Raw genomic sequence first — 24,237 nt, 5'->3', positions numbered from 1 at the left:
AATGTTACTTTCTTTAGAATTAAATTCTATGTATAGAAGGAACCATATTGAAATTTTATTTTGATTATAAAAGTGTTGTTTTCATCATAAATGATTTGTATACATAAAAATATGCATAAAAGATATTTTTTATATTAAAAGTGTGATTTTCATCATAAATAATTTTTATGCATAAATGGATGCATAAAAGAAATTCTTTTATATTAAAAGAGTGATTTTCATCATAAATGATTTGTATGCATAAACATATGCATAAAAGATATTTTTTAATATGAAAAGTGTGATTTTCATCATAAATGATTTTTATGCATGAATGGATGCATAAAAGAAATTCTTTTATATTAAAAGAGTGATTTTCATCATAAATGATTTGTATGCATAAAAGATATTTTTTTAAATATTAAAAATGTGATTTTTTATCATAAATGATTTTTATGCATAAATGGATGCATAAAAGAAATTCTTTTATATTAAAAGAGTGATTTTCATCCTAAATGATTTGTATGCATAAACATATGCATAAAAGATATTTTTTTAATATTAAAAGTATGATTTTCATGATAAATGATTTTTATGCATAAATGGATGCATAAAAGAAATTCTTTTATATTAAAAGAGTGATTTTCATCATAAATGATTTTTATGCATAAATGGATGCATAAAAGAAATTCTTTTATATTAAAAGAGTGATTTTCATCATAAATGATTTGTATGCATAAAAGATATTTTTTTATATTAAAAGTGTGATTTTCATCATAAATGATTTTTATGCTTAAATGGATGCATAAAAGAAATTCTTTTATATTAAAAGAGTGATTTTCATCATAAATGATTTTTATGCATAAATGGATGCATAAAAGAAATTCTTTTATATTAAAAGAGTGATTTTCATCATAAATGATTTGTATGCATAAACATATGCATAAAAGATATTTTTTTATATTAAAAGTGTGATTTTCATCATAAATGATTTTTATGCATAAATGGATGCATAAAAGAAATTCTTTTATATTGAAAGAGTGATTTTCATCATAAATGATTTTTATGCATAAATGGATGCATAAAAGAAATTCTTTTATATTAAAAGAGTGATTTTCATCATAAATGATTTGTATGCATAAACATATGCATAAAAGATATTTTTTTATATTAAAAGTGTGATTTTCATCATAAATGATTTTTATGCATAAATGGATGCATAAAAGAAATTCTTTTATATTGAAAGAGTGATTTTCATCCTAAATGATTTGTATGCATAAACATATGCATAAAAGATATTTTTTTAATATTAAAAGTGTGATTTTCATCATAAATGATTTTTATGCATAAATGGATACATAAAAGAAATTCTTTTATATTAAAAGAGTGATTTTCATCATAAATGATTTTTATGCATAAATAGATGTATAAAAGAAATTCTTTCATATTAAAAGAGTGATTTTCATCATAAATGATTTTTATGATGATAAAAGTGTGACTTTCATCAGAATTGGATTTTATGCATAAATAGATGCATATAGAATTTTTATATTTAAATAAGGGTTCTCTTAATCCTCTGTTTAATTTTCATAAAAATTAAAAAAACGAATAAGTAGATAATCTGTGAGAAGAAATGCTACCATTTCATAATCACTGAGATGGTAATGAGAAAATTCAATTAAACTATCGAAGTCAGAGATCGAGATAAATGATTATTGTTGGAATTAGGGTTGCAGGAATGCACACACAACTTCAAGAAGATAAGGAAGCTTGAGCACAACACAGTAGTATATTATGAGTGCCAAAAATGAAAGATTACAAGCCCTAGAAGATAATGGGCGTATATACAATGCACGGGGGAAAAAACCTCCTAGTGAGGGAAAAAGTGCCCCGGCGGTCCTAAGTGTGTTCACACACATCACTACTATAATATGGTAACAAATCCCCCCCTGGAGTGATGCGGTGAACAAGAGCTAGCACTCATGTATAGGGAAGTGTCTAGCTATGTGGACGAATCCACAAAAGGGAGTAAGCCCAAAGCTTTGCGAAAAGCTTCGAACTTCTCACGAGGCAGAGCCTTTGTGAAAAGGTCTGCAAGGTTATCCTGTGTTGGCACATAAGCCAAACTGATCTCTCCTGCAGAGAGTCTCTCCCTGACATAATGGTAGTGCACCTCAATGTGCTTCGTACGAGCATGGAACACTGGGTTCCGCGCAACTGCCAATGCGCTCTGACTGTCAGTGAAGAGGGTGGTGGCAGATGGCTGCCCAACACCCAAATCAGCCATAAGGCGTCTGAGCCACACACACTCAACCGTAGCTGTGAAAGCTGCCCTGTACTCAGCTTCACAACTAGAAGTGGCCACAGTAGGCTGCTTCTTGCTCAACCATGATATGCATGAGCTTCCAAGCATGAAGCAAAAACCACTCGTGGACACGCGTGTGTCATAACAACCAGCCCAGTCAGAATCTGAAAAAGCATGTAAATCTGGCGGCAATGATCCCCCCTTGGGATAAAACAACCCAAGATGCCGAGTACCACTCAAATAGCGAAAGATACGCTTCACTGCCTGCCAATGCTTAATGCCTGGGCTATGCATAAATCTGCTCACCTGTGAGACTGCAAACTGAATGTCTGGCCTCGTAATGCATACATAAATGAGGCAACCAACAGCTGTCTGATAGAGTGTGACATCAAAGTGATCTCCAGCATCATGAAGACTCAACTTCAAACCTGTCTCCATTGGAGTAGCAATAGGCTTGCAGTCTTCAAGGCCAAATCTCCGCAACAATGTTTCAATATACTTTGTCTGACACAAAGCAATACCTCCATCACACTGCTTAAATTGTATCCCCAAATAATGATGCAAATGCCCCAAATCTGACATCTCAAAAGAGGCATTCAAATCAGCCTTAAAATCAGCAATATGACTCTTATTTGGTCCTGTGAGCAGCATGTCATCGACATAGAGAGCAATGATTAGATGTACACCATCCACACGTTTAACATACAAAGTGCTTTCTGTTGGACTATTCTGAAACCCATGTGCAGTCAAATATGCATGTATTTTTTCATACCAAGCTCGTGGAGCTTGCTTTAAACCATATAAAGCCTTTTGTAACCTGCACACTTTGTTTTCCTGCCCTCTTTGAACAAAACCACGAGGCTGCGATACATACACCTCCTCATGCAAATCTCCATTTAAGAACGCAGTCTTTATGTCCAGCTGATGTACATTCCAACCATTATGAGCTGCTAATGCACAGATGCTACGAACAGTGGTCATACGACATGTGGGAGCAAAAGTCTCATCAAAATCAATGCCCTTCTCTTGAGCATAACCTTTTGCAACAAGCCTAGCCTTATGGCGATCCACTGTGCCATCAGGCTTACGCTTCAATTTGTATACCCACTTAGTGCCAATGGCCTTCTTGCCAGGGGGCAAGTCACATAAAGACCATGTACCATTCTTCATAATAGCATCGTATTCTGCTTGCATAGCAGCCATCCAATTTTCTGAACTTTGTGCCTCATCAAATGAAACAGGCTCACTTTCATCGCACATACTAGAAACAGCCAATGCATAACAATCTGACGCATAAGAGGCACCATGAGAGCCAGAACGAGTGCGACTAGACAAAGGGGCATCCAACTTGCTGTCACGCAAAGTCTGCACCAGCCATCTAGGCATATTCCTAGAGCCCTCAATCTCTTGTCTCTCATCCTCAAGTGCATCATGCACATCTGCATCAGATATAGGCTGATCTGTGCCATCATTTAAAACCTGCATAGGCTGAAAAACTGCCTCATGAGGTATTGCACTTGACTGTGCACCACTGAAAAGAGGCAACAATGTATCATAGACATCACGTGAGCTGATATCTGTCTCCTTAGTACATGAAACCAAGGGCTGAACTGCATCTTCCACAAATACAACATCACGGCTAACCAAAATGCGCTTTGTCTGTGGATGATACAAACGATAGCCTTTGCTCTCAGCACTATATCCAACAAAAATACATTTGACAGCTTTGTCATCCAATTTTCTGCGATGTTGCACAGGCACTAATGCATATGCCAGGCAACCAAAAACACGTAAATGGCCAACAGATGGCTTGCGGCCATGCCAAGCCTCATATGGAGTGACAACCTGTAATGCTTTGGTGGGACACCTGTTTAGTACATAAGTGGCACACATGACAGCCTCAAGCCAAAAACCATGTGGTAGACTTTGACTCTTAACCATACATCTTGCCATTTCCATGAGAGACCTGTTTTTTCTCTCAGCCACACCATTTTGCTGTGGTGTATACGGCACTGTACATTGGTGTTTTATCCCACGCTCAGCCAGAAATGCATTAAATTCTGAAGACATATACTCCCCCCCTCGATCTGAACGGAGGGTGCCCATCTTACTTTCTGACACATTTTCAGCCATAACCAAAAACTGTTTGAAGCACAAAAACACTTCGGACTTTGCCTTCAAAGGATATACCCATGCATGCCTGGTAAAATCATCAATGAAAGTCACGAAGTAAAGGTAGTTTCCAAATGATGGAGTTTGCATGGGTCCACAAACATCACTGTGAACAAGCTGCAATCTGCGTTCAGCTCTCACTGATCCATCTTTGGGAAAGGAAGCACGCTGCATTTTACCCAATATGCAGCCCTCACAAACATGCTTGACAGGTGCCTCAAGCTTAGGCAAAGAAGACACCATTTCAGATTTCTGCAGGCGCAGCAAACTTGCAAAATTCAGATGACCAAAACGTGCATGCCACAGTTTTGCATTTGAAATAGCCTGCGTATCCATAATAGCACATGCTGAATCCTCTACACATTTGCCATCCATATTGAGCTTATACAGCCCTCGACATAGTGAACCAGATGCTACAATGATGTCACCACAAGAGAGATCATGAACAGTACATCTGTCATCCACAAATTTTACAACCAAACCTGTTTTGGCAAATGCGGAGACTGACAGCAGATTCTTTTTGATCCCTGGCACATACAATGCATCAAAAAGTGTAAAGGTGTTGCCATTTGCAACATTCAGCACAATCTGTCCAACTCCTTCAACGGGATAAGAGGAGTTATTGGCACAAGTGACAGTATTCCCTGTGGGAGCAGACTCAAGGAAAGTGAATAAACTGCGCTGCGAGGTGATATGCTTAGTGGCACCACTGTCAAAGTACCATACATCTGAATCTACTGCAGACATACATGTGTCATGCAAAGATGGGTCATAACTGCACTGCGCATTGAATGCCCATTCTGTATCTAGCACAACATTAGCAGATTCATTGTTAGAAGGAGAGGCATCTGCAACAACAGCCATACCAGCCTCTTTCTTCTTAGCCTCTTTCGCAGCCAGCTTAGGACACGCTTTGATGACATGATCATTTCCCTTACAGTACTTGCAAAATGTCTTCTGTTTGTCACCCTTCTTCTCATCTTTGTCTTCCTTCTTTGGTTGCGCAGCATTTGCAGATTTCTGCTTACTAGAAGAAAAGCCAGCTTTACCTTTCCCGCTTCTCTGACTAGCAACGAAAGCTTGATCTGCGACACGCATATTATTCCTGTTTTGCCTTGACTGGTCTTCTTGCAGCAAAACAGAAACTAACTCCTCAAATGATAAGGCATTGGGATTGCCTTTCATCATCAAGCGAAGAGTGGAAGCAAAACCCTGATAAGAATCTGGTAGACCATTCAAAACAGTCTGCACAAGTGAACTGTCTGACAGGATTTCATCTGCAGAAATGAGCTGCTCTTTGAAATCCTTGATCTTTGTCAAAAAGCTATCCATAGAATCACCTTCGTTCATATGCTCATTCTCCAACTGTTTTCGGAGGTAAGCAACACGAGCCTCATTTCTTGCCTGATACAATGTGGCAAGTACATCCCAAGCATCCTTAGAAGTCCTGCAGGAGCGAATATGTGGGATAATGGTACGTTTGACAGACAGCGCAATCAAGGCATGAGCCTGCGCATCTCTACCATCCCAACGAATCTGCTCTGCTGAAAGTGGTGGTTCTCGAACAGCTGCTACAGCACTTGTGCCTGCACCATCATCAACAGTACCTGTTTCTGATGTGTTTGCAGCATTCCCAGCCACAATAGGACGTGCATCAATACCCTGCACAATGTTCCATAACCCCTTTGCTACCAATACATGTCGCATCATATATGCCCACAATGGATAGTTGGTGCCATCCAACTTATCCTCAGCAGCCAACATGCGGAATACATCATTGTTGTCAGCCATGGCCAATGACTGTACTACTAGATGTAAATGCTGTCTGTAAGAGGTAAACCTGTATAAAATCGACCTGTGCTATGCAGCACAGCCCAAAACAGACGAATGGGCACCTGTCCTGCAGATTTTAATCTTGACAGAAAATCTGCACAGTAGGACGATTTTGCCTGCGCAGTACTTGGAATGCAAAAACGGAGGGCGAAATGACTTCAGATCAAAATTCTGAAACGACCAAGCCCAACAGGCTCACCCACGGCATATACTAACCTGCAGACGCTCGTGAAACCTCGTTGCAATCGGAGGAGATGAAGCGGCAGGTGCCGGTGATGCTGCCCGGGAGAAGGAAGCCTGCTCTGATACCAATTGTTGGAATTAGGGTTGCAGGAATGCAGACACAACTTCAAGAAGATAAGGAAGCTTGAGCACAACACAGTAGTATATTATGAGTGCCAAAAATGAAAGATTACAAGCCCTAGAAGATAATGGGCGTATATACAATGCACGGGGGAAAAAACCTCCTAGTGAGGGAAAAAGTGCCCCGGCGGTCCTAAGTGTGTTCACACACATCACTACTATAATATGGTAACAATTATTTTATTCCTCATAGGAAATTCATGTTTTAGAAATCTGTAAGCAAATATTCGATGGACGAAATTTAGAAAAAGAGAAATTGAAATATTACTTTTCAAGAAAGATAGTTTAGGAAGAACCTTTCCAGACCCAAACTCTGATTCAGACTATTGACCAAGACTTAATTTCTTCGTCAGTTTCAATCAATGACGATGTGCCCAATTCAGGAAAAATGCACTCAAATCCCCCACCAAATCTGAAACTAAGTTAAGACTTTTGATTTTGATCTGAGGATCAAGTTATTACTTTTCGAGAAAGATAGTTTAGGAAGAACCTTTCCAGACCCAAACTCTGATTCAGACTATTGACCAAGACCTAATTTCTTCGTCAGTTTCAATCAATGACGATGTGCCTAGTTTAGGAAAAATGCACTCAAATCCCCCACCAAATTTGAAACTAAGTTAAGACTTTTGATTTTGATCTGAGGATCAAGTTAACAGAATTCGAGGAATTCTGTTTGGAATTCAGACCTGGATCTAGAAGTATTGGGATACGGATTTAAGATTTATTCATGGTATTCAAACAAAATCAAAACTGTAAACTTGCATAGAAACCTAGTTTTCTTAAAAGACTGTCTTACGCCAGAATGCTGGTGGAGGGAGCATTTGGCATATATGTTTATCTAAGGGAAGTTCGATTGCAATGCTGGCGGGGAGTGTTAAAGGGACAGCTCACGCGGCAAAAACCTGCCCAGGTCTTGACTAGCCTCGGTATGGTGAAAAATGGTGTGCTTCTGGTACGATGGGCGAGGGCCGATAAAGCGGTCCCTGAGTGAAGTATCAGGAAACCTAAGGAGGATCTTGGAGGGTTCTAACCAGGCGATGCACGGGCTCGCGGCGATTAGGACACCCATACGTATGTCGAGAAAGATATATATATGTATGTTGACGAAATGATTATTGTAATCTGTTTTACTGGATCTCGTTGCTAACCAGCTGGTCCCAACGGAGAGTCCAGAGTGGTACTGTTTTTGTGAAACAAGGGATTGAATGGAAATTTTGAATTATGAAATCTGTGATCGTATCTGTTTTGTCAATGGATTATTTTTATATTAAAGTTTTAAAGAGGAGTGTGTGCATATCTGTTTTCTAAAGCTAAAGTTAAGAAAGGCATTCAATTATGGGTGGGTGAGTACTTGTTTGTTTCTACGATTCCAGTGGTAGGGTGGTGGCTAACCCATGGGCCAGATGGGGTTAGGCTGGAATCAGTGGAGTTTTAATAATCAAACTGAAAAATCTTAGGATTACGCTAGGATTCGAGTAGTTAGTCAATTCCCTGATAATTTTCTCAATTGAGTGGATCAACGGCTGTGCCTGATCTTGATTAGGAAAAAAGCGTTGAAATCGCTCAGATGATCAAATTATATCAGTGATAGTTTCCTCCTTTTGGTTTATTCAGGTGAAGGATAGTTTAGATTTGATCTCGTTAGAAAAATTCGTTAAGAAAATTCAAAAAGGTGGAATCGTCCCCGCTTTCCGGGCATGGAAAATTTTCCCTGTTTCGGTTTTCGGAGTGACCACCAGCCTAGTCTTGTGCCCGGACATTCATGGGCGAGGCCCCGAGTGAGAAACCCTGCCCCGCGCATGAGGGGCTACTTCCCCTGTCAGCTACCGGGAGTTCCTGTGCACGGAGGGGGCAGAGGGATCTCACAATATGAGAGCATTACATTGTTTTTTCTACATTTTTGAATGGGTTCATACTCACTTTCAAGATCAATGTGGAGATGATACTTCCTCTTATTATCTTCTTAATTGAGCTCATTTTTGCAGAGTTGTTTAGAGTAGTGTGACTCTCCGTTCTTTACGTGTGCAGATGCAAGAGAAGATAATAAGAGTTGTTAAGAGTAGTGTGACTCTCCGTTCTTTACGTGTACGGATGCAAGAGAAGGTGAAAATATACAGCTTATACTCTTTTGGAGACTTTTGTATATTGAATGCCAATTCAACCACCATAATCTTCATTTAAGAGAAATAACTTAGTGAAGAGGATTTGAGAATCATGACCTTTAGCAAACTTGCTGCCTTTTCATAAATAATGGAATGGTACTTTGGAATAAAATATAGATTTTGATACTCATTTTTTTGTACTTTATATTTTTTAGTGAGAGAATTTAGCAAATAGTGAAGTTCTTAGGAGGCCCTCCAAATGACCACCAAAATGTCCCAATGGGGGGACCCGATGTGTTTGAAGAAATTCCTTCTATGGAAATATTATCAACACAATATAATAATTGTAAAAAAATATTAAGTACCAATTAATCTTCATAAGTATAACTTTAAAATGGTCTCACTATTTAGACATGTTTAGTATGTTTAGTTTTTCTTTGAGAGTGCTACAAATGTAATACAAATATTCTTCTTTATGTGTATGAATATTGGGATTAATATTTCAAGAATTGAAGACATTCTTTTAATCCATCTTCTCTAAATCAAACTCTACAAGGTTTTAATATATTTCTCAAAATTTAAAAATTGCAAGCTATAAGTTTTTTCTTTGAAACTATTACCATGTGTAAATGCATACTCAACAAGTAAAATAAAGATGAGGATTTTGAGTATTTTCTTTGCATACTAAAAAAGCAAAATAAAGATGGCTTTCTGAACACTTTTCGATATCAACCTTGTCATGTTTCTTCCTCAATCCAGTGTTATGGTTCATAATTACAGGACTAGTGGTAAGGTTGTGGAAAGTTGTTGGATGTGTGCATGTGAGGATCGTTATTGTTAGTGGGTCAATGAGATTCATTATTTCAATGTGGGGAAGGAGCGGATGGGGGGCTTCTTATAGTAGTACCTACAAGTAAATCATAGTGTACTCATTAAAACAGCAAGAAAGAGGGTACAAATTATTATAGAAAGTTGCATCCAAGGTGAAGGTGTGGAAAGTTTGCTTTGTTAATTTTTTGCCCCTTTTTACGATATGGTTTTTCTATTTTTCATGATTAAATATATTGTGTGGAAATGCTTCGAGGACCATGCCATTATAGAGCACATAGAGTGGTAAGCAATGACACTACATGAGAAGACATGATTGGAATCTCTAAAATCTTTGATGTTGATAGGGATTGGGAGAATTTTTTGTCAATCTAATGAGGTAATCCATACTATATGTGAACAAAACAATGTAAGTGGGCTTTGCGGAATAAGGATGTCACATGCAAAGAGGAATAACACCTCTTCTTTGCTTTCTAGCAAAGTAAATATGCATACCATATTAACAAAGGTTCAAAAGCTTAAAGTTCCATTCCACCTTTTCCTATATTCTAATATGTGTCTATAGCAGAATGTTCAACACCTACAAGTAAAGTGTCTCTCTCTCACACACGTGCATGCACACACATGGATAACAACTGAGTTATAAAGCTTACATAACTAACACCTTATTGTCTGTATATTATATAAAGGAAGAGTTTCACTAAAGCTGTCACGTGGCAAGAATTTGCAGGTACGAGAGGCAATTTGGAGGTTCGAGAAGAGGTAGGCTCTATTATTTAGAAATTTGAAAAATATCAAGCTAGGAATTATATACGTGCGAAGCATGGGTCAGGCCCACTAGTGGTTCTAAAATGATTGATTTTTTTTTTAATGGATGCATGTGAGGTGCCACCTTTGGTGATACTTGTATAAATCTTATGCAGACTCATTAATCTTGTAAGAATACGTGGTTGCATATTGTATATACTCCAGTCTTTGATATTGCATGACATTACAAACTCACCCCCGTGTCTAAATCTTATAGAGACTCATTAATCTTGACATGAGAAAAACCTTAGCTCTCCACAATATTAATTGAAAGATTTCTTTTTTTCACTCATTGTGGCCCCCTATTTATAAGAATAAGTGGTAAGTTATCGTATACTCGCATATTGTATATACTTCAGTCTTTGCTACTATATGACATTACAAACTCCGTGTGTCTAATTGGTAACGTATGATATAGCTTCATTAATATGAAAATCATGATAAATTTAGTTTTACAGAATGTCTAATAATGTAGCTCGAAATCCAAAATTTCAGGATGGTTTCATGTGAATACACGTGCGCGTGGACTAGTACACGTGCACGTGTACTAGTGACCTAGTCTTTTGTAAAATTTCCACGAAGGGCTTGCTTGGTGAAAAAGGAAGCACGACGACCTGTTCCTATATAAGCTCAACGATACGGGTCCTCGACAACTCCATCTCTCCCTTCTTCTTCTCTCTTCTTTTTCCCTCTGTATTCTTGCTGGAAGGCTCGCCGCTGTTGGTAAATCCTGTAGTTCTCGGAGCTTCTCCTGCCCAGCTTCAATGATGGCTAGTTTGCAAGAGACGTGTTGTGCTCAAGCTCTCGGAGCTAATAGGGCTTCAAGTGCCTTCCAACCAGCCATGGCTTCCCTGCAAGCCAAGCCGCACATGGGGATACCGCGCCTAGCGGCCATGTCGACGACGAAGAAATCTGGGAGGGTGGTTGCCCAACTGCAAGAGCCGCACAGTAATAGTAGTGCGAGAGAGTGGCCGCAGCATTTGGAGCATTGCTTGGAGGCTCCACTTGTGGCGTTTGATTTGTCTTCATCATCAATAGGATTCCCAGGATTAGGGAGCAAGAATGGTGAAGAGTCCGCTCTTGTAAGGGTTGCGTACCAGGGCAATGCCGGAGCTTACACTCACGCAGTCGTGGAGGAAGCATTTGGTGGCACTGCGGAGGCCGTCCCCTGCAGGGAGTTCGAGGCGGTGTTTTGCGCAGTGGAGTCGTGGTTGGTAGATCGGGCGCTGCTCCCCATCCAGAACAGTCTGGATGGGAGCATCCACCGCCACTACGACCTACTTCTCCGCCACCGCCTGCACATCGTAGGCGAGTTGCCCTGGCAGGTCCAGCATTGCCTCCTCGCGCATCCGTCCGCTAGCAAGGCGCAGCTCCGTCGAGTCATCGGCCACCCGCACGCCCTCTTGCACTGCCAGCACACGCTCGCCAAGCTAGGATTCTCCCCCGAATCCTTCCAGTCCGCAGAAGACACCGCCTCGGCAGCCCACCAGCTTGCCTCTAGCACCACCTCTTGCGAAGACACAGCGGTCATCGCCTCCTCCAAAGCTGCCCACCTCTTCGGTCTCCGAATCCTCGCCCATGGCATCCAAGACGACACCCGAAACGTCACTCGCTTCCTTCAACTAGCTAGAGACCCCGTGCACTGCACCCCCTCCCTACCCTGCAAGACCACTGTGGCGTTTGCCCTCCGAAATGGCCCGTCCGACCTTTACAAGGCCATGTCGGCTTTCGCCCTACGAGACATCAGGGTCACAAACCTAGAGAGCCGCCCTGCTGCTGTGAAGCAGCAGCAAGAAGAAGACACCACTGCAGCAGGCCACTTCAAGTACGTCTTTGTGGTGGACATCGAGGCGTCCACAGAGAGTGCCCCGGCTCAGAGAGCACTGAAGCAGGTGGAGCAAATCTCCTCTTTCTACAGAGTACTGGGCAGCTACGCTAGTGTGCAGCAACACCATCTGGGTTGCGGCGCAGCAGCAGGTTCAGCGGGGAAATCTTTAAAAATAAATATATAAAACAAGAATAGTAAATACATTGAAATCCTGGCGACAGTCCACGTCACGTAGCCAAGCTGTCATGGTGTGGGGACGTGTAAACAAATAAATAAATATATAAAACAAGAATAGTAAATACATTGAAATCCTGGCGACGGTCCACGTCACGTAGCCAAGCTGTCATGGTGTGGGGACGTGTAAACAAATACAATGTACATTTTTTTTTCCCGGTTATAACAGCGGAATATATTAAAGAAAAATGAGGTTACAAGAGCCCATGTGGAAGGTCCATGGGGAGACACTAAATCCAAATGCACCCTTCAGAAAGAAAGGGTAAAACTATGATACAGAACAGAAACTGTGCTACATCATAACCTAACCAGTTCGGCCAGCAGCAGTAAGTGTAAAAAGGAGTACAACAGATCAAAGACAACTCCTGATGACCAGCCCCTCTTCCATTCCGGGAGGGAGGATATATAAACAAAGAGTGCAGGAGCTTGAGGTCAAAACTGCAGCATAATAACTCTGCTGCCCAAGTTTGACATAAAAGAACTGCCGCATAGACTGAGGAGTGGCCAACCAGCCCCATTCGGAGCTAGCCTGACTTCTATTCAGGCGTGAGACTGAGAAAAACATGAGCAGCAGCTTAAGACCATGGGGGCTTAAGGAACCCCACATAATCTTCATGAATCCTGGACAAAGTACTGGGAATTCTGAAGCCTTCTTTGACATTCCCGATGAAGCTCTTGTAACATAGTTTCCTTTGTCTGGCCATGCGAGGAGGCATGGAATCTCTTCCATTTCCTCCAAGGTAAGTCTTGCCACCGGTCCACCTCCATGGGAACACCACTCGGCTGTAGCTGCTGGATTAGCTTGAGTACACTGTCAAGAAAAAGATAAAAGTGGCGATCAGTTTTACTTTCATATAAAGCTTCATTACGTTGCTTCCATACATGCCAAAGAAACAGAATTCTGACGGACTGCCACGTAAAAGGATCAAGTGAGTGACATTCTCCTAGGAGGACTTCTTTCCAGCTCAAAGGGATTTTCCTAATCTTTTTAAAAGCCTTGTTCAAAACATCCAGGAATTGTTTGGTGTCTGGGCAAGAGAAGAAGAGATGGGGGACAGTTTCCAGCTTGGAATTACAGCGGGGACAAAGGCCGTTACCATGCCCGAACTTAAGGGCCTTTTCAAGGGTCCATGTCGCCTTATGAATGACAAGCCAGGCCAAAATGGCGTGTTTCCTTTCATGGGCGAAGGCCCAAATGAGCTTAAATCGGAAGGCCCATTGATGTTTGTTCCAGGCCAAAGACCATCTCTTATTGAGCTTGAGAATCAGATTTCTAGCTTGAAGAGTGTTTGGTAACTTGCCCAGATTACTGGAGTCGCCCCACCGGATGGCTTTAGAAAAGTTTATACAGTCACAAATCAGCCCCGTGGGAATCGGAACCTTAAGAGCATTACACCTCTGAATGACCAACTCGACTCCGCCACGGGACAAGATGAATTTATTGCAGATTTGGTCTCTGTTTAAAATTCCAGTTGAATCACATAAGTCACCCCAAACCTTAATACCAGCTTTGAAACATGAAAGACTGGTCTGGACCTGCTCCTTGGAGATCGGGGACACGAGATGACCAAACCACACTGAGTCAGCTGCATAAGCATATCTACCTCTCTTGGTAAAGGTTTGAAAACAGAAGAGCCTTTTGTAATTCATCCAAGACTCCCACATCCTACAGCACAGTTTACTGCCTATAGGGGAGAGATCGGCCTTTGAGAACAAAACTTCATTGAGAGAGAAACCCTTCCAAGATCTTTTACCTTTGAGCCAAAATTTGTCAATATCCCTTTTGAGTAAGTCAGCCCAGACATCGTTAGAAAAGATGGCTCTATGAACCCATTTTGCAGCAAGCTTTTCAGCAAGCAAACCAATGTTAATGATGCCTAGACCCCCTTGATCTTTTTCCAAGCAGCATGTCTGAAAAGCTACTTTGCTGATCCTCTTACTCCCCAAAGATCCCCCCCACAGATAGTTCCCCATGATAGAGTTAAGGGATTGGAGTTGGGTCTCAGAGGGTCTCCAACAGGCCAGGAAGTATACAACCGAGGGGATAATGAAGTGATTGAGGACAAATGCTCTTGAAGCAACCCCTGTGTTGATGTGACTCCATTTCTTGACTTGATTCTTGAGTTTTTCAAGGACATAGTCCCACCTTTGTTTGGAAGAGATGTTAAAGCCCATGGGGATTCCAAGAAGCCTGAACACAACACCATCTTGGATATTCTTACAACCAGCGGATAGAATCGAGGGGGGGGGAACCCCTTCAAAGACTCTGAAGCTGGTCTTGGAGTGGTTAACCTGCGAGCCACTGGCCAGGCAGAAGGTCTCGAGGCAAGACATGAAGTGGGCAGCAGTCTGCACATCGTTCCGGAGCAGCACATTCGTGTCATCAGCAAAAAGCTGAAGACATAAAGGATCGGTCCTGTTGGGGATCTCAATACCCTTGATATTCTTATCAGTAATATCCTTGTTAACAAGCCATCCCAAAGCATCCGCGACAATAGCAAAAAGAAGGGGGGACAGGGGACAGCCTTGTCTTATAGATTTCCTCAGCGGAAAAGCACCAGTGAGGGCTCCATTGACTGCCACCTTGGAAGAAGCATTTCCAAGCAAGGTTTGGACATACTTTATAAATTTCCTATTGAGCCCAATATCTTGCAGGGATTGGAAGAGGAAAGACCAGTCTATTCTATCATAGGCTTTATCAAAGTCTATTTTGAGGAAGATGTAGTTCTGACCGGAGTTCTCAGCATGCTCCATACCCTCCCAAAGACTAATGATAGCATCAAGAATATACCTTCCCTTTATAAAACCCTTTTGCTCCTTGAGGATCCACTCGTCCATATAGGGGCTGATTCTGCTAGTCAGAATATGAGCAAAGACTTTGTAGAGGGACGAGAGACATGTTATGGGTCTCCAATTTCCAAGATCTTCTTTCTCATCCTTTTTGTGAATCAGCTTGATAACTCCCATATTTGTCCTTTCAGCTAATCCTCCTTTTCTCATGGCTTCCCTCCAGATATCAATGATGTGAGGTGACAGATCATCTCTGAAAACAAGAAAGAATTCGTTGGGAATCCCATCTTCCCCCGGAGATTTGCCTTTTTTGAGATGAGAGATAGCCTCCTTGACCTCCTTTTCAGAGAAGGGGGAGTCAAGCTTACAGGCCAAAGCGGGGTTAACAACCTTCTTTCTAATGCTGGCAATTTTGGCCCTAGCAGCAGAAACTTCTTGAGAGGGAGGGAGGGCTGTGGAAAACAAGTTAGAAAAGTGCTCCTTAATAACCTGCAAGTTGTCCACATCATCGGTAGCAAGGTGGCCATTGGGCTTCTTGACCATAGGGATGAGATCCCTAACTTTTTTCCTTTTAAGGAGAGCAAACATCTTAGGGTGAGGAGTATCAATTTTCCCCGCCCAAACCTCCCTGAACCACAATCTAGTGGCCTTAGCCGCTAACAATTCTTCGAGTCTGAGCTGGTTCTTAAGCTCAATCAAAGAGTGATTGACCTCACCATGCTTAGACCGATAAATGTCTTGAATCTGGTTCCTGATTTGAATTCTACGATTCAGGCGGATCGTAGAAACCTGCCTCTTATACTCCTTGCAGATAGAATGAACCTTATTCACCAAACTTTCCCATCCCTTGGATGGGGAAACAAACTGATTGAAAGAATCAACAATGGAGGCTCTAATCATCTGTTGGATGCAGGGGAGATGGAAGAGGGAGGGGTCAAGGTGGGGCCAACCAGCCCTTCCCTTGGCCTGGCCTAGGGAAAGGTTGCATATCAAAGGGATGTGATCTGAGATGGTTAGAGAGGGGTCCGTAGTGACTTTGGTTTTTAAAAACATATCAATCAAACTCCCCGAGGCATACAATCTGTCCAATCTGGCAGCTCTGTGACAGGAGCCTTTTTGATTGTTAGACCAAGAGAAACCAGTTTTAGAAGAAAGATCAGAGAGATCTTTCTCCCCCTTTAACTCATCCCATTTAATCTTTTCAAAACCACTAATGGTACTGCCAAGAAGTCTGCTTCTGTCAACCTGGGCTTCGACCATGTTGAAGTCCCCAATGAGAAAGATGGGACCCACAATCTGAGTGATAGCCTGCCAGGTATTGGCTCTCAAGCTAGCCAAGCAAGGGGCATACACCGACACCAAAGTGAAGTTGAAGGGGATGCCCAACCTAACAGCGGTCCAAGAGTGGTTCACATCCGACCAAGCATCTAAAATGGCATGAACCCACTTCATGTGGATGCCAATCGCCGTCCCACCTTTCCCAGAGTGGTGATTGGTAAAAAACCACCTAGCGTTCCTAGAGATTTTTTGAAGGTTCATAAGAAGCTGCTGCCCCCCGATTTTGAGCTCTTGAAGACTGATAAGGTCATAATCAAAAGTAGAGTCCCTTAACCACCTATTTATAGCTACAGCCCTCTCCGGATTGGTGAGGCCTTTACAATTGAACGAGAGAAGGTTCAGAGAGTTCATTTCTTACTTGTTTTTGAAGGTTTCCCCGCAGATACGGAGGTTCTTAGAACATCTTGGCTTTTTTCCTTTTTCCTTTTCATTTTCGACCCCATAATAAGGGGAGAGAAGTCCTCCTCATCATGTTGTTTCATTGGTGAGAGGGACATCCTCCTCATCAAAGAAGCATCTTCTTCGTCCAGTTGGGTTTTGAAAACTTCATCAACGCGCTGGGTTTTGTCAATGAAGTCCTCATCCGATTCCATCGGGGAATCGAGATCTTGGCTAACTAAACCGCGGTCCTTGTTAGGGACTCTTCCCGGGGATGGTTGGTCAGCCCCTATATGGGCTGAGCAGCCAGCCTCTTTGGCCTGCAGTTGAACTTCTAGGCCGTCTTGAACCTCAGCTAAGAGGGGAGCATACCTGTTGGCTGGGATATGCCAATTAGATTTGTTGTTTTTAGCCTTGGACACATGTTTCCTCTGAGGCAAGACAAAGGCCTCATCTTTGGCTGGGGTCTTATCATTGGAAGCCGGATGAACGAGATCAGGGCAATCTCTAATGAGATGTCCTTGTTTATTGCAATTAAAGCATGCGTTCGGGAGGTTCTTGTAGGTCAAAATTTGCTCAAAGATAATCTGACCTTCTCGGTTTTTTAGGGGAACTTTTTCTTTGAGTGGCTTAGAGGTGTCAACCTCAATGAGCATTTGATGAGCCCATTGAGGATTAACAACTTGAAAAGGTTTTTGTCCTAGGACCTTGCCTACGGCACCTCCTATCCTCTTAGCCCAAATGGAAAATTTGGTGGGCATATCTGTAAATTCTACCCACACCGGAATTTTAGTTGGTTTTGGTCCTTTGGGGTCAAACGATTCATACCATCTGAAAAAGGAAATGGGGGTATTTCTGATAATCCACTATCCACTATTTATAACAGCAGAGGCGCTCACCTGATCTTCAAAAATGAACATATAATACGCGTTGGGCATATGCTGTACAGAGGCAACTTTGATTCCCTTTTGTTCCCAATTAGTTCTGATCCAGAACTTCAGGGTGTCTACAGGCGGTCTCGCACCATGGCATAGCCCAATCAGAGCGTGGGAGGACAGATGGTCCTGCCACGCTGCCAATTCGTCATCGTCACATATAACCGCACCATCATTGTCAACATCTACATCACTGGTTTTTTCCTCAAAGGTAGGGTTCTGTGACAGATTTAACATTGAATTATCAACAGCAACTTTAGGGGGATAAGGTGGAACGATATGACCTGGTAGAGGAAGGCGTACAGCCTCTGCGAATGATATCGGAGGAGACGGACGTGTCTGACCAGCATGGCTCTGCAGGGGGCCGTCGAGAAGGGACCCCCGGGAGACTTCAGAACCGACCAGACCTTCAGGCCCTTTGTGTTGACGAGAAAAAGGAGACGATGTCTTTCGTGAAGCGAACGATCCCTCCACAGGCCTCGAAGGAGCCTGATGCAGGACAAGAGACGAAGGAGTAGGAGCTTCACGATTAGAGTACGAGGAGGACGCAGACCCAGCAAGGACGACATCTTGCAGTGACATTCTGAACAGAGTTCCCCCCTCTCGGGGGGAGGAGGAGTATCGCACGGAAGTTCAGCAGAGTGATTGGAGAAGGAAACCGGGTAGAAGCGCAGGAGAGAGCTCGCAACCGGGCTATGGCATGGACGACACCTGGAAAACAAGCAGAACAGAGAGCTCGCATGCAACGGCTACCTGTTCCCGGGTTTTGAACTTTTCGCTCACAATGTACATTTTTCATTGGCATTTCTCAAGTGAAGTTTAGATATTTTAGAAATACATATTTGGCTCCTTTTCTTTTAAAAATGTAGCGGTATATATTATACAAATCTATCATATTTGGCTCCTTCTCTTTGAAAAAATGCATAGTGACTTAAAGGGATCGTCTAACTCTATGGATGCGTGGGAGTGGACGAAGGGTGATCCCTCCAAGAACTGTACAACATCTTGAGTTTGGTTAGGGTTAGGGTTCGCCATAGAAGGCCTCGGCCACTAAGCTATCGGCCTCTTCCAGTGATCAGGCATTGATCCTCGTGCTAGCGCATGGCTGGCGCGAATGGGATCCGATTCTCTCCTTATGGCAAGGGTGTAGGAGTCGCCTCGACTGCAGCACTGGAACAACCAACTGGATACGTGGCCATTCATCATGCAGAAGATCTGATACGGCTTGAGTCACCTTCATGCAATGATGTTAAGGCAAAGCACTCGCCCCAATGACCACCCTTTTTAACCATGGAGTACAAAATGCTTTGTCTCATCCCCTCTTGTATACTAACACCTTGTCCTTTGGTACAGTGGATGCCACTATCATGTAAAAGCCTACAAGATGTAGTTGTCTTCAGACCACCATGCCTAGCCCCTCCGATGAACTCCAGCCCTAGAAAGTATTCTCTGCTCGGGTCGCCCCCCCATGGGCATGTGCCTTGCATTCAAGCACACAATAGATTGTGGGGCATATATGTACTTCACGAGGCATTACTCACTAATTACGTCTTAATTATTTGCTAATCACTTTGTTAATGATGTTGATTCTAGTGTTTGATCCACCATAGCTCATCACATTGCCCTAATTTCAACACTGAAGAGTTTCCAAAGCTACTGCTGTCCATCGTGTGGGAGCCTCACTATTGTCGACCCGATGACGCCATCGAGATAGCCGGCTCGCGTTCAAATCATCCATAATCTCCCTAACGAGGCGATGAGAAGGCCTCCTTGGGATCATAAGGTATGCCGTCCTCTGATACTTTCTGATTTCCCAAAGAGCGACGGTGCCGGGTCTCCATCGCGGCGTTTGCAATGTGTGGGTGGTGGTAGGGGCCTGACCTTCACGGGATCAACCCTCTTGGCAGTCTGTTCGTGTGAGCCATGTTATTGAAGAAGATAAAACAAGAATAGAATGAAAACAAAAGACTCTAAACTCATATTTATAACTTGAAAATATAACCTATATTTATATTTTTATAGAATGAAAATAAATAACTCTTAAAAAAATTTTAGTAATTTTTATCATATTTAGTAATTTTCTTTTATATAAGATCCCCTTTGATGTAACATCACTAATTCCATAGGGTTTCTAGAAGTTCGTTCCATGTTTAAAGTAATCTAATTTTTAGAGTAATTTTTATTTTATTTTTTTAGTTAAGACAAAATTTTCAAAACTTCTAAATTCATTGAAATTTTATACACTTTTAGTCTTTCATGCATGCATGTTGTGTGAAAAACCCTAAATCCATATGAGGCCTATGAACAAAAAAACAATGCTTTCGATAAACTTGAAAAACTATACGAGAGAAAAAGATAATAACACCCAAGATATTGAGAAAGAAACATCAAATTGTACTTGTATTAAAAACACATTGAAACACAGGTTTACAATGCATCATATGATTTACTCAAATCATATTATCCATATTCAAACTGAAGGCATCAGCATTATTGAGAAAAGAAACATCAAATTGTACTTGTATTAAAAACACTTCTCATAGATTACAAGTTTATTGAAACACAAGTTTACAATGCATCATATGATTTACTCAAATCATATTATCCATATTCAAACTGAAGGCATCAGCATTATTATGAATCCTTCATACAAGTCTCAAATCCTTGTCCATAAGAGTGATGCGCTTCGCGTGAATAGCTGCCAACTGACCATCGTGCATGAGGTCCATCAAATATGCCTCTTGAAGAGCTAGCAATGCTTGGGCTGCACATTGTTGAATGTAGAACTAAGTCTTGCATAGAACCTATTACGAGACATTCCCTGGAGATCTTGCAATATCTCTCTCACCAGTCTTGAAAATGGCACCCTCGGTATGATTAAGTTTGTACTTTTGTGATACTTCCTTATTTCTCGAAGAGCAGTAGTGCCTGGTCTCCATCTACGCTTCTTGTGACGTGGTGGATGTGGATGCGTTGTACCTGTAGTAGTGCCTCCTGGATTGTCAGATTGAGTGCGCTCACTATCAATCTCCGTTGGTATATTGACCTGTAGTAGTGCCTCCTGGATTGTCAGATTGAGTGCGCTCACTATCAATCTCCGTTGATATATTGACCTGGGGCTGTGTTGGGCGAGTCTTAGTAGGGTTCCTCTTAGCATTTTGCTTGGTGCGTGCCATGGCTTGAAAGCTAGAAGAATATAAAATGTAAATGTCTCACCACTTATAAGCACTTATAAGTAATAGTTTAGTCAACTTTAAAAATAACACAACTGTTCACACACAAGTATGCATATACTCACACACAAGTATGCATATACTCTCACACACAAGTATGCATAACACAAGTATACTCTCATATCAAAAAGTTATCCATGTTGACTTTAGTAAGCACTTATTTGGAAAAAGTTATCCATGTTGACTTTAGCAAACACCTATTTCTTCAAAACATTGGATTGCTCCAATACTCTCATAAACATAAAATGTCATTTCATAATTACAATTCTATCGATATTTCCATTTGCTACCGACTCTCTCTTGGGTTGTCAACCATTCTACCTGATGTTCTTTAACCATGCTATTTTCATATCTTGCTTTCCTCACGTTATATATTGCTCTACGAACAGCTTCTGTAATCATTAGATTTGGACTTTATTAATATGTCCTCATATCTTATCTCTATTCTCCTATACCACCATTGGAGTAGTTAACTCATAGGATTGGAATCATTGATTCCACCTCCATGTGCCGTTGCTTTTTGGAATTTGCATCGAGCTTGCCAATGAGATTGCTCCATACCTTGTGTGGACCATATCGCCAAACTTCCTAGCCTTTGCTCTCCCAAAACACGGTTTGCATTTCAAATTTCCACTCTTTCCTGACTTTTTCTCATCCTTTTTTATTTCTACTTGGCCTCGGTGCAATCCAACAACAGACAAGACTTGTTCTACCTTCTTGCATGTTGCATCATAATCTCAAAGTAGGCTGCATATTGTACACAAAACACACGTACTCAAACACCAACTTCTCTATTATCCTTAATATGCAATGCAAGGTGCAAAAGTGGACCCTTGTTAAGGGTATTTCTAAAATAGGATCCCACTTAGGATCTAATGGCACCAACATTCCATTCCTTTGAACACACTGGTCACGTGTGTTGGAGTACCACGTTGTCCTGTTCTTGCAATCCATTGTTTCTTCCCATCGTTGCCTTTCTTCCTGGATTGCATGATGCAATATAAGCAAGGGAACTCAGCTGATGCTGAATTTGAAACACCAAACATACATTTCAATGTTTTCAAATGTCACCAGCAAGATGCCATTCTACCTTATATTCACCAAATCCATTGACATGCAAAACTTTACCATTTTTTTTTTACCGTCGTACAATATCTAGTATCTCTGTTAAGTCAAAAAAAAATCTTAAGAACTTCATGGTCCTCCTTGGACACCTCAAATGCAGCAAGCCACCATATTTCATTCTCTAATTGCACACTGAAATATTTTGGATGTTTTAAATTGATGCTGGGATCCAATGCCCTTCCATCCAGGATGGCAGTGGGTTAAAGGCCATCAAAGGTTATGGGTAGTGCTACATTTAGTTCATCTCCTTCAAAGTATTGCCCTATTCATTAGTGTCAAGCTAACACGTTCAAGCTTTTGGCCCTTAACGACTTCACTCTCATCAAGCTTCAAAATAAATAGAAGCTTACCTATGTACTCTTTGAGAGACATGTTGTAGAACTATACCATTACTGCTTGTAGCTTGCATACATTCAATACAAAGTTATTGTCTACATGCAATTTGAAGGGCCCTTCCTTTGATCCAGACTTAAGCATCTGTGTATGTTCCAAATGCATTGGCTCACCAATTATGTCTAAGACTTTTGCATTAAGATCTTTTCGTGCCTACTTTACATGGAACGGTTTAGGGATGGGCACCACCCGTCTCTTGTTAAGAATAGCCTTAAACCCTACATCCAATTACTTATAAATCATAGCATAGGATTCGGAGCTAATCCCTACCTTGTCACATATGCCTTGAGCATCTATATCTGTGAAGGTATTGCTTACCTCCTTCAAGAGTTCTCTTGCAACATCATCACCAATGGTTTTGAATTTGGGGTTTTCCAATGCATGCTTCACCATACCTTTTCTTATAAGACCTTTGCAATTGCATCATCAACCTCTTCACTTGGGTTGGAAAACATATTCTTCATGTTGCACATTGTGCATAGATCCGCTGATTATATTACCCACTCCCTCTGGTCAACTCATGAAGTGGTTTGATGGACCTCACATGCTTACATGCTTGTTTGGTTTTCGTTGAGGGTCCAGCAACAACAGTCTTTGAAAGCATTGCTGCTATCTTTTTGTTGTCCTTCTCTAAACCTTATATTTTGCAATGTAGTTCTGCATTGTCTACCTTGACAACATGCATCGCATCTTGCAGACTCTGATTCTCTCTCTCCTTTTCACTTAGTAATTTTGTGAGCTCCTTAATCCTTGCATCCATGCCCATCATGGTTCGCTGAACAGATGTGTAAATACTATGAGGAAGCATTGCTAGCCTCCTAGTGTATCCCAATAACCCTACATTACCTTCACACACATACTTAATGAAAGATGTAAACTAAATTGTGGAGGTGTTTGGGTAATTGGATAGGGTGGATAAATACACGCCTCAACCCAAAGATCGACATGTTTTTTCCCTGCATTTCTTTCTTGTTGCAATATCTTTGGTTGCTTTCTACTTGTTGCCATTCTCTTTTCTAGCAGTGCATAAACAATCTAAATAGCACAAAAATAGCATCCTTAAACTCAACTATTATTTGCTATTTTACACATGACTAAATCACATTTAGAACAATAAGATGGTCAAAATAGAAAAGAAAACAAAATAACTTAGACAATATCAAATCATAACAAAATAATCCAAATTACACAGAAATAATTTCATTAAACTCAACTATTATCTTCTATTTCACACATGAGTAAATCACATTTAGAATAACAAGATTAACATTAATAGAAAAGAAAACATAATAATTCAGACAAAATTAAACCATAACAAAACAACATAACAGATAACAGTAATGATCATACCTTCATTGCTCTCTTGTTCTTGATTCTTTTGCAGAGATTGATGAACAAAAATAGCCACAAAATAGCCTTTGCCACCGAATGGGGACATAGCATATTATTGAACATACCATAACATATAGACTTCAATATATCCTAAAACTAAATCATAACTATTAATCAACAATTATATTTCACACACTTCTTTCACTCAGAAAATCACTAATAAACAATCTAAATAACACAAAAATAGCATCCTTAAACTCAA

General features: G+C 41.1%; 1 protein-coding gene across 1 annotated transcript; it reads right to left on the bottom strand.

The window, feature by feature from the left end:
• Nucleotides 1-12,734: 12,734 nt before the first annotated feature.
• LOC147609910 (uncharacterized) lies at nt 12,735-18,564 on the bottom strand. The gene is made up of 2 exons (XM_086787112.1): nt 17,857-18,564; nt 12,735-13,262 (listed from the first exon to the last, which is right to left on the bottom strand). The coding sequence occupies exons 1-2, from the start codon at nt 18,472-18,474 to the stop codon at nt 12,804-12,806; spliced, it is 1,077 nt and encodes a 358-aa protein (XP_086643238.1). The 5' UTR covers nt 18,475-18,564; the 3' UTR covers nt 12,735-12,803.
• Nucleotides 18,565-24,237: the final 5,673 nt, after the last annotated feature.

This window comes from Cibotium barometz, chromosome 50 (genome assembly GCF_041138505.1).
Source record: "Cibotium barometz isolate CiBa-2024 chromosome 50, ASM4113850v1, whole genome shotgun sequence".
Classification (NCBI taxonomy): domain Eukaryota; kingdom Viridiplantae; phylum Streptophyta; class Polypodiopsida; order Cyatheales; family Cibotiaceae; genus Cibotium; species Cibotium barometz.
Note: the sequence above shows the minus strand (reverse complement) of the source record. Positions and strands in the feature narration are given on the sequence as shown.